We start from the raw sequence: 11,832 nt of genomic DNA, 5'->3' as shown, positions 1-11,832 counted from the left end.
TTGCGCCTTTCTGCTAGAGAAGGCCAACCCACCCTATTATACAGGACACAATTGTGAGTATCTGTCACCAGTTATAAATCTGATAGCTGAGTGATATGCAGAATCCAGAGGTTTAAGAGTTGATGCCGCAGCATGCATATAAATTACATCACCATAGTCCAAAACTGATAAGAAGACTGATTCAACAATTCTTTTTCTACTAAATAGAAAAATCCAAAACATCATGGTTTGGAGTGATGCGTGCCATCAACCGGAAACCTCTCGACAGGGTCGTTAAGATCAGCGGCAAGATCATTGGGAAGGACCAGGAGCCACTCAGCAGCATCCACAAGAAACTGACAATTAAAAAGGCCTCCCAAATAGTTGAGGACAACACACACACCCTTCACACCCATTACATCATTAAACAAAAGGGGCTTAGGTAGCTTCGTGCCAACCTCCATCAGACTGCTGAACACCTAGGTGGAGGCCCCCCCAAGGACTTTGGACTACTTAAAATAGACTCCCCCTTCCACCTGATGGACATATATCACCTGTACTACTATTGTTTATTATTTATATACACATAGAACTGCTCCACATGGATTTTAATATATCATGCTTTAAGTACTGTAGTTTTAATGTAGTTGGTGTTTTTTTTATATAGTGATGAGTGTCTATGTATTGTGACTGTATGTTTGTATTTTAACCACTGCACAAATAAAGTTCCGAAAGGAAAATAAAGTAATTTGAAGATTTGAAGATTTGAAGATTGAAGATCACGACAATATAATACTACACTGTACAGCAATTGCAACAATAGATCACAAATAAACGGCCAATATATGGCCAAGAGGAATTAAAGATGCCACACCACATCATTTTATATGCTGTATACTGTATATATAGATATTTACATCTATCTATCCACATCTGTCTGTACCTACCTGCATATAACCCTTTTTACACATCTGTAGATAGATACTATATCTATATCTGTACAATGTGTACATATCCCTTATGGGTAAAAAGTACCCAGAAATTATACTTAAGTACCGTCTCAAAATCTTACTCAAGTAAAAGTCAGAGTATCTAGCTAAAAACACACTTGAGTAAAAGTAAAAAACGTTTCTACTTTTAAAAAAGTTAAAGTAAAAAAAAAAAGTATTCCGGGGAAATGAAATGTTCTGTTTCGTCCTCTTCATCACTCGTACTATCGTTTGTGGCCATCTATAGCTTGTCACTCGGACTGTCTATTCTTCTGATAGCAGGTGTTTAATCAAAGATCCCCGCTTTCTAGTCTTGCACAAGGACCAATCAGCATGGGTATGGGCAGGTTAATTTTCCATTGATGGGGATTTGATTGGCTGTTTTTAAATAAAGTGCGGCCGCATGATTAATAACGTGGCTGTTAGTTCGGCCAGAGAAACACATATACTAATTAAAATGGTTGGACCTGCGAGATTTGTACTTTGTAGGTCTGCATTTTAAATGTAATGAGTACAAAGTATGTTTTTTTCTCTGAAATTTAATTGCGGAAAAGTACAAGTATACAAACCTAATAATACTTGAGTAAAGTACAAATCCCCCAAAACAGTACTTACGTATTCTAATGAAGTACAATTACTCAAGTACTTTACACCCCTGCCCTACTCTTACAAGTTATGCTGCTGGCCATATGACTTACTATCATAGTGTCTTTATACCTGTATCACTGTACATATTAATACTACAACTCTGTACATACATCTGATTAGAACTATTACTCAGTCATTTATATATTTTATACCCAGTTTAATCTCCTGTACATTGTATATTACTATTACACTTTACTGTTACATTTGCACTCTGGTTGGTTGCCAAACTTATTTCCGTCGGACTGTACTTGTGCTGTATAATGACAATCAACCCCACGGCAGAAAGGGCTACACTCTACTTCAATGCAGCTGTAGGTCATATTTCAACTTATATCAGTGTACTCTAGGGTGACCAGATGCAAAAAGTCCAAAAGTGGGACAGCAGTAAGATTTTGGTGGGACAAAGTGGGACAGATAGATAATGTAATTTTTTTTATTAGAATAACTGCCATGGTCTTCACTGAATAGATTTAATTCAAAGGTTAAATCAAAATAAATACAAATTAAATGCCACCTAACATCTGTTTTAAATATTCAAACGTCATCACTTGACAGGAATGTCTTGTGTTTGCATCTGGTCACCCTAACTGTGTGATAGACACTTGTTATCTCAGCTGCAGTGACCTTGTCCGTCTGGCTATCATTGTTTGGTTTAAAAAGAAACTTATCCATAGATCTGGATGTTTCTTTTTGGTGAGCCACTTTCAAGTGAGACTCAAGTCCACTGTGGCGCTTCAAGTCGTATTCTCCTCAACGAACTATGACACAAAACACAGAAAGCCTGCTGCGGATTGCCTGCCATCTGCCTCACCCAGTCATGTGTCGTTTGCCAGTCTTGGTTGTAACTGCAGGTCCGTTTCTTTTTACTGCTTTCCATCTTGAACTAGTTCGCTTGTAATGTTGTTGTGTTTTTTTTTACCAATTTGCGATATGAGGTAGCGTCACAAGTTCAACTCTCACGAGCAGAGCAGTGCGCTAAATTACTATAACCAATCAGATCTGCGATATGAGGTAGCGTCACGACTCAGTCTCAGTCACGTCACAAGCAGGCAAGCAGCGCGCTAAAGTACTATAACCAATCAGAGCAATGTGTGTGGACAAGAGGCGGGTTGCTACGTTTACTGTCTGTAGGGAGGGGCTTTTAGACGCATGTTTTTTTTTGGCTTCGAAAAGAGGGACATCCTCTCAATATGAGGGACGCGGGACATTTGGTCAAATGGTGGGACAGTACAACCAAAAGGGGGACACCTGGTCACCCTACTCTACCTACAGTAGCATAAAACAAACAATGTATCAGTAGACAACCAGATTCGTTACCGATTCATCATTCGTACTGTACGTGTGCCTGTATAATGACAATAGATTTTAATCTAATCTAATTATAGTTTGTTCGGTGCAGGAGTGTATCCAACCACGTACCGTCACACCATGTACTATAGTCCCCTATGGGCTGGACAATGCGTCCTGGGGCCCATGTCACTGTGTGTTGGTGGTACATAGAGCCACACCAGAAGCCAATGTGTCTGGGGACATTGGCCCGAGTCCTGGCTATCTTGGAGTTGCTCTCTTTTCACACAGTCAGTCAATAACTGACTCACGCTGTGTTTCATGAAAATGCCTTTATTCCGGAACTTTCTGGCAGTCAAATGGACCTCTTTATGCAGCGAGTCTACGATGAAAGACAACAATAATATCTATTGGCAAGGGTACAGCATACGTTTAGTCATGCAGGAGAAAACACAAACAACTCAAAATGACTGGGAGAGTTATGTTGCAGAACTAATCATCTGGTTAACATTTTATTCAACAGAGTCAAAACGATTTAGCATTAATCTATTTATTAAAATATATCAATAGTCCAGTATAGTACATCGATAAGCACTTATAAAACCTTTTAAACAAATCAGCATCTTTGGCTGCATGTACAATTCGGTTTATTTCTATGCCAAGCATTATATCTATGGTTTGTTAAATTTGGAATATATATATATATATATATATATATATATATATATATATATATAAATCGACTATGAATCTGACAACACCTACACAGATCATTCAATACATTTTAGCTATACAATCATTTAAGGATGAATATGAATGCATATTAACATGAGATCCCATTTTAATAACTGTTGAAATCTAATGTCATCACTGTACATATTACAAACTGTACATATCATTCAGGCAATTTGTATGTACAGTGGGCTAATTGTGGTATGTACTGTAAGCTTATAGCAATAGAGAATTCTTTACAACATTTGCATACAAATCTCTGAGACCACTCCAATTTACACCTTTCCAAAGAGCACAGCAGGGGGCAGCAACGCCCCACATATCTTCCTCTGTAGGAGTAACAACCAGGATACAACAGGGATTCAAGTTACCTCTATCTTCCAGTAGGTGTCAATATGCATTGATCACATTATATACAATATACAGACTAAATGAGTACTGAAATACAGTTAGAAAATACTATTATGTCTCATGCATGATTCAAAACTCTTGTTGACAAACAGGATACGTTCAACTACAACGCTACATATTATCATATATTTACAAATTACAAATACAGTTTAGTTTTATTAGCAACATTGCTATTTACATAATAAGGGTTGGGTTTTTCTTTCCTGCCAGGGTGTGGATATGCTGCCAAGCGGGCTCTGTATTCAAAACCCTGCTGAGCCTGTTGGTCCTCGTCCAGCTTGTGGCAAAGGTCTAGTACTCAACTCTGAAGTCTGAAAGGCTGAGGCAAGTAATGAGCACTAGATAGAGGATCTTGACATCTGAAGATCCCAGAAGCCATTAAGACCCAGACTGCCCATGAAAAACGGTTTCATTAAAACATGATCTATAGTGGTAAAGGCACCTTCATGGCTTCCACATGTCCTTCCGAGAACCAGACCCACTGCAAGTCTTCTCCTCGCCGCGTTCTCCAACAATCCCTACGTTGTTTGAGTGGCTCCAGGTCTGTCCTCTTCCATCAAAAGGTTGTCTTACTGCGTGTACTAAATTGGAGTCCTCTTCATGGTCCTTATTGAGACCAGTGTTTCCCATACATGTAGGTATATTTGTGACATCTTACCGTATTTATCAGACATGCCCACAACGAATTGATTCCCCTGATGAACAATAAAAATCACTTCCTCACTCTGGTCTACTAATGTATTGAAGAGTTAGAAAAACGAACGTTTTTCGACAGCATTGCTGACGTCGCCGTGGGTTAATCATTGTCAGCAATGCTGTTGAAACTTTGGTTTGGATTTGTAACATCTCAATAAATTCTCGCAATGACTTTCTGTCGCCCTGCACGTCATCGACGCAGGTGATCCTTTTCCTGTTTCTGTTTTGGACCACAATACAATAACATAATGAACACATTTTCTTGCATGCATTCAGTCCTTTCTGCTGTTCTACTGTGTATCTTGGCCAGCCTGCCACCACCACTTACTACCACCACAAATAACCTAAGAACCCTCGGGAAACACCGAAGGGGGCCCGTCCTCGCCGCGGGGTCCGGGTTCTACCGACAGGCGCAGGTGTCCACGGACATGCCGGGGTAGACCTTCAGGACCATGTTCCTGCTGAGGTCCAGGAAGAGGACACTGAGAGGACTCATCCTGTCTGGGATGCAGCAGGGTTCTGGGACCCCAGGGACAATTCCCACCGCTCTGACAATGCTCTGAATGGTGGCGTGGTTGGACGGACGGACCACCTACGGGAGTGTTGAGGGAGAAAGGGTAGAGAGAGTGTGGGAGAGAGAGGAACGAGCGATTAACTCCTCTGACATAGAGATACTCCATTTCTGAAAAGTGTCTGTAAGAGGGAACATCACCATGAATGAATGATTTTTATGATTTATCACAAATAAACAGCATAATTCAGGGTTCCTGCAGGTTTAAAAGAAAAAACATAAATTTAAGACGAGTTCGAATAGAATTCAATACCTATTTCACGGCCATACTGGCAAAAAAGTTTAAACTATTAAAGAAGTAATTCTATATGAATTGTTGCGGGGGAACTGACAGGCTATTACTGTACTGCTTACTTTGCAGCCTGGACATTTCCCCCAAAACGCATTTAAACATGATACAGAGAAGTTATCAAAACATAGAAATAACTTCCTGATTCAATACATTTTTAAGACCTATCCAAATCATATTTAAGACCCTTTAACCCACTTTTTAAAGCCTAAAATTCTGATTATTAAATTCAAGACTTTTAAAAGACCTCACGGGAACTCAGGGAAAGAAAGTATAATACAGAAATTACCTTCTTATGCCAACATTTAATAGCTACTTTCTATTGTAACTTCACTCAGATTGAATTCGACAGGACATTCCACTATTTAAAACTTTATCGTATAATAAATGACCGATAATCCCTCTACTACAGTGAAGACCTCTGACTTCTGGACTCACTTTAGGGATGGGGAACCCACAGGTCCCGGCACAGTAGTAGGCGTCGAAGGCTTTGGGGGCCAGAACCCATTCGCTCCAGCCGATGTCCGCAAAGTCCACCCTGAGGTACCTCCTGGCGCACACCCTGGGCTCGGTCCACTGCCTCCTCCTGGCCTTCTTCATGGTCCTCTCATCGAAGCTCAGGACCTGAGGCTTGCTCGGCCCCTCGTTGCTCTCCTGGCCCTGCTTGCTGCCGTCTTTGCCCGCCGCTTTGGCCTTCGGGGGGAAGTAGGTGCTCTGCCACAGTTCATGGTTCTTCAGCGTGTTGAAGGGGACGTCCGGAAGGTCGTTGGTTTGAATCTGTTCCAACGGGGAGGAGAGGTCCCTCCGGATCCGAGGCGCTGAGGCCGGAGGGTGCATGTTCGGCGCGCGAGGCAGGTCCTCCCCGACGGGGAAGGGTCCGTACCGCTGGAGCGACATGGCCACGCTGTTGGGTTCGTCTATGGCTCTGTCGTCAGCGTACACCAGTATATATGGTAGGTTTGCTGAAGATAAGAGCTCTTGGCTAGGATTGCTCTTCTGTTGCAATTGAGGTTTCGCAAATCCAAAATCAAACTCTACCGTTATCAGAAGCTCGTTGGCTTCCCTAGCCTGTTTTATCACCGCGGTAACATCCTTCGTTTGCCACGAACCCCTCTTATAAGGTGTCAGAGTTATGTTTCCCAGTGGCACGGAGAAAGCCGCGGTGCCCTGGAACATTAGCTGCGGTGATGGAGGTGGCAGTGGAGCCTGGAGGTGCTGGGGACGGCAGGGTGGGCTACGGGAGCGCCGACAGAGCCAGGGCCGCTGGTGGTGGCGGGGCCGCTGGTACAGGAAGTGAAAGGAGGCGGACAGGATGCGCTCCGACTCCTGGATGGAGGACAGGTTGAACTGGAACCAGGCATTGCTCTTGGAGACTCCTGGGAAGATTGCATTTTTGTCAAGGTTCATTTTAACAGTAACAGTTAACAATTTGAGGATGTCAGCTCAAAAATAAATCATCCACGCTGTTAAAATGTGTCTCAAACATCATGGTTGTTTGAGACGTATGCGATTTAAAACATCAAACTTGATTCCCACCGCAGTTTTGAGTATTTTTATTCAACACGTTTGATTGCCACAAACGGACTGGAGCAATTAGCCTCATCAACCGTGGCACAGTTCAGTGCCTCCATCTTAGATGGCCCAAAGCCTCAGTCTAAATCACAATATTCTACAAGTCCAGCCTGTCTCCCAGACTCCCACTACAGTTTGAAAGATAAACACAGGGCCAGGCATGTAGGTCTGAGCCATATGGAAATGCTTACAGGAGAGAGAGAGCTCCTCAGAGGCTGTTCCCGTGTGCAGCCAGTGTCTGGGTGCGATAATAGGCTCTTGTCTAACACCTCGGCTGTTGTTGCTACTGGGGAATTAACAGTACTAGGGGCTGTTAGTCCCCCAGCCCACTAAATCACAACACTGATGGGGCATGGAGGTGCAGATATTGAGCACATACAGGAGAGAGGGCAAGCGGCTCTATGGCTGACAAAACACCTGCAGTTAGGGAGTTTAGGAATGCCTAATGATGTGGTATTTAGGATCATAATTGTGAGAGGTTGTGTGGACTACTAGAATATATATAGCATGTGTTTTTATTTCATTTTTAAGGGGGGGGGGGCGTGTTTTAAGCTCTAAATCCAAAGTAACCAGTCCTATAACTACTAGCTTCAGAATAAAGCATTTGGCATTATTTTCTAAATGTTGCGTCTTTTTTTAAATTTTTTATAATAATTAATTCAACCTTCATTCAACTTGAGGGACACTGCGGTTTCCCTACAACTAAAACACATAGAATACAGAACACAAAGATAAACACAAGTAATCAAATGAATAAAAACAGGAAACGATAAACAGGAAAAGCAGACTAAAAAAGCAATTACAAAATGACAGAATTGTTATTAAAATAAAGGGTATAAATTGTCCAAAGGTTGGTGGTGGCTCCTCTCCTTGTATCTCTTTGATAATGGGGGGAAATAAAAACATGGTATCGTGGTATTATCACTCACCTGGTACAGCTTTAAAACTCCGCACGGTGTTTCCATCTTTCTGCCGGCGCGGTTCTTTGCTGTACTTGTCATAGACTCTGAACATGTTGATGGACACCATGTCACGTCGGGCTGCGCTCTCGCGCGCAGAGGAGGCGCGTTGTTCGGCGGCTCGCGGGGCATCATCGCCGTCTTGGCGCGCGGCTCCAGAAACATCCTCTGTTGACACAACTTTATTACCGAAGCCGGTATCCAAAATGAGCAGTACGTGTATGAGGTGTAATAAAAGCACGCCGGTAGCCATGACTGATGAATTCGTATGAATTATTATTCCATCAAAAGAGACAATCAAAACAAAAATGTAAATTTTTTTAAGCCAAAGAGTCGAGAAAGGGAGAATGCCTCTGCTCGCGCGCGCGCCTTCTGAAACCCCTGACGAGCGTTTTGGTTTGATTACTACTCAGCGCACGTGGTGCTGCCCACCCAGTCTCCGGTGGTCGTTCTCCAGGTAATCCGTGACAGAAACACACTCCACGGTTTAACGGTCTCTACACTTGTTTCTTTTTTACTATGGGAGGGAGGAGACCGGGGGAGTGGATCATGTATGAGCCGCTGCTGCTGATGTATGACAGCTGGTGACGCTCTGCAGCATCCAGCCAACGAGAGAGAGTCCCTCAACTTTCTCCAACTGTTCTGGGTGAGCGATCATGGCTATACGTTCTTCAGACTGCAGGCAAAGTGACCCGAATCTGATTTATTTGCGCATATTATGTGACTCAGATTCGTTTTTTCCATAACAGTGATCAGCAGCACAAATCACATGAAATCTGATCTTTTCAATTCTGATTTTGGGCTACTTTCATATGTGGTCCTAAATCAGATGCAGGCAGTGATGCGTTGCTCATGGGACGGGATAAAGTTTTGTGAGCAGAAGCGCGTGCACGCACACGCACGGATGTGCACGCGCGTGCACACAGGAATGCGCTGCTGCTGAGAGTGACTCGACTGATGCGCCAACTCGCAGTACCCACCTGGCTACTTTGCATGTCAATAGCGCTGGTCGTCAGGTGTTACATTCCATTCGTAGAGGCAATTAGGCACTGTTTTTAGTCTGTCCTTATGCGAGGGAACATTTATGCGCATGTGCGGGAGCGGGCACACGCACCTGGGAGCGCACGTGGCGTCATTAGCGTGCGTGCAACCAGTGTTGATATGAGCATTGCAACACTGGATGCAGGTCTGATTATTATTTGCAATACCACCTCAGTGTGAACAGTCATGCGACTTTCATGCAACTTTTACGTCACTCTAGATTGACATTTAAAATAATTTGGGATGGTACAAGCAACTATGAGGGGACGTATCATAACCGGTCTGTGGTAACCAGGCATGCGTTGTTCATGGGACGGGGTAGCACGGTATGCAAGCTCACTCGCTATTTGCATATCAATAGCGCCGGTCGTCAGGTGTGTTAAATACGTTCTCAGACACATTCACACCTAACTTGTTGTGAAGACGTGTTACATTCCATTCGTAGAGGCAATTAGGCACTGTCTTTAGTCTGTGCCCAAGCGAGGGGACATTAAATGCGCATTCGCGGGAGCGCGCTCACGCGCCGGGAGCGCGCGTGCACGTGGTGCGTGTCACCCCAGATGATTTCAATAACGCACCACTGGTGGTAACAGCATATGGTTCTCTTTCGCCTCCTCCTCACCCCGATTATCATCTGCTCAGGAATGAGCTGGTCTCCACTGTAACTTATACATTAAACCATAAACTGTGACTTCAGTGTCCTCCATGATTAACTTCATCATCGTTATTGTTCATTTGTGCATGATGCGGGTCAGTTCAGGAGCGTGACCAGTTCACACTGGCATCTGATCTTGGCCACATTTAAAAAATAACATGAACAGCCAAACAAACCCCCCCAGATCTGAGCAATAAATCAGAATTGAGCACCCAGGCTTGTAGTGTGAACATAGCTGATGGCACCAGTCCACTGGGAGAAAACAATAACGACCATGCTGATTGATTGATTGATTGAAAACTTTATTAACAGATTGCAATATGGGTACAATACAGTACGGCTCAATACACACAATTGTTAAGGGGATGCAGACCAGAGAAAGACTTTCGTCTTGTTTACATCAGGGTCCCCCATTTTCAATTCATAATGACATTAATGACATACGCAACATACAGATATATCTTGACATTTATTTTATTTATTTATTTATTTATGAAATTATTTCTATTTAATTTTTTTTTCAATGTTAGTCGTTATGCCAATTCCCAATCCCCTTTCTGGTCGTTGCGCACTCTACCCCCTATACCGTTGGTCTGGGAGGGCGGAGACTATCACATGCTTCCTCCGACACATGTGTACCCAGCTCACCACTTCTTTTCACCTGGCAGCGCGGACTCTCACTGGGAGAGTGTAACGTGTGGAAGGTCACACTACCTCCCTCCAGATCCTACCCTCGCTGTGCAGGCGCCCCGACTGAACTGTAGGAGTCGCTGTTTACAACGACCCGGACCCACCCACGCCGGCTTCCCACCCGCTGACTCTGCCAATTGAGCCAACACTGACAGCCGGATTCGATACCAGTGTCTCTCGCGTTGGTGACGAGCGCTTAGTCCGCTGCGCCACCCAGCCGCCCTATATCTTGACATTTCTGACATACATGTGACATACAAGATATGCAAATATACAGTACTGTTATCCTAACAGAAAATATATACATACGAGGGGGAGGAAACTGTACATTAGGAGGGGGTGGGTGGGTGGGAGGGGGGGGTTTGTACATTTACGGGGGCCATACAGATATACAGATATATCATGACATTTATGACAATACATGACATACAGGTATATAGTACTGTTACATTGGTGATAAACAAGATATGCAAATATACAGTACTGTTAACCAGAGATCCTAACAGATAATATACGAGGGGGAGGAAACTGTACATTAGGACGGGGTGGGTGGGTGGGAAGGGGAGTGCTATGATATTAGAATTTAAAGGGATAGTTTGGATATTTGGACATTAAGTTGTATGAAATACTTGCCAGTAGTGTAGTGGATGCAAATCTATTACCTTACTCACTGAGTCCCATGGTCGGAGTTCTGGCCGGTTTCCGAGCTAACCGGAGAGCAAACGTGGTCTTGAAATCAAAAGGTTTGAATCCACACCACAACGTGCAGGCAAAAAGGTCTCCTATTTCTAACACAAAACCATCATCCTCCAGCACTTCGAATTCTGCTATCACTTGACATATTTTTAGATGATGTATTACTACGTGTTGGAGTCATTTCACAGTAATGCAGTCTATCAGCTGTTTCAAAATGCTGGAGGACTATGGTTTTGTTTTGGAGGTGGTTAACCCTTTTCCTGCATGTTGTGGTGTGGATCAAAACCTTTTTGGTTTTGTGACTCCATTTCTGCCGTTTGCTGCCTGTCTACAGCGTCCCGGTTCGCTCGGAAACCCGGCCAGAACTCCGACCATGGGACTCAATAAGTAAGCGAATAGCTTTGCTTCGACTACATTATTGGCAAGCTATTTCATACAATTTAATGTCCAAAAATACAAACTATCCCCATAAGTTAACTGACATTAGTTGAATGAGCTGAAAGACTGCATAAAATTGTTCTCCAAGAGCATGTATGGCTATGTTGCAAACTTGTCAGTTTCATAAATTCATCAAATTGTAAGTTTCTTTTTCTTTTCTTTTGGCATTCAAATGGTGT

General features: G+C 43.2%; 1 protein-coding gene across 1 annotated transcript; it reads right to left on the bottom strand.

Moving 5' to 3' along the window:
* Positions 1-3,653: 3,653 nt before the first annotated feature.
* On the bottom strand, positions 3,654-8,624 carry LOC311235761 (growth/differentiation factor 10-like). The gene is made up of 3 exons (XM_084323246.1): positions 8,104-8,624; positions 6,041-6,978; positions 3,654-5,334 (listed from the first exon to the last, which is right to left on the bottom strand). The coding sequence occupies exons 1-3, from the start codon at positions 8,384-8,386 to the stop codon at positions 5,143-5,145; spliced, it is 1,413 nt and encodes a 470-aa protein (XP_084179372.1). The 5' UTR covers positions 8,387-8,624; the 3' UTR covers positions 3,654-5,142.
* Between the last annotated feature and the right edge of the window lie 3,208 nt (positions 8,625-11,832).

The sequence above is a fragment of the Notolepis coatsorum genome, assembly GCF_963971535.1.
Source record: "Notolepis coatsorum genome assembly, chromosome: 10".
NCBI classification, from domain to species: Eukaryota; Metazoa; Chordata; class Actinopteri; order Aulopiformes; family Paralepididae; genus Notolepis; species Notolepis coatsorum.
This window is presented reverse-complemented; position numbering and strand designations above follow the sequence as displayed.

Bases quoted from the DNA above. Each gene is read 5' to 3' on its own strand.
- LOC311235761 (XM_084323246.1), bottom strand. From the start codon at position 8,386: ATGGCTACCGGCGTGCTTTTATTACACCTCATACACGTACTGCTCATT. The intron at 6,979-8,103 runs GTGAGTGATAAT...CAATCTTCCCAG, and splicing joins GAGTTTTAAAGCTGTACCAG to GAGTCTCCAAGAGCAATGCC. The intron at 5,335-6,040 runs GTGAGTCCAGAA...ACACTCCCGTAG, and splicing joins GTGGGTTCCCCATCCCTAAA to GTGGTCCGTCCGTCCAACCA.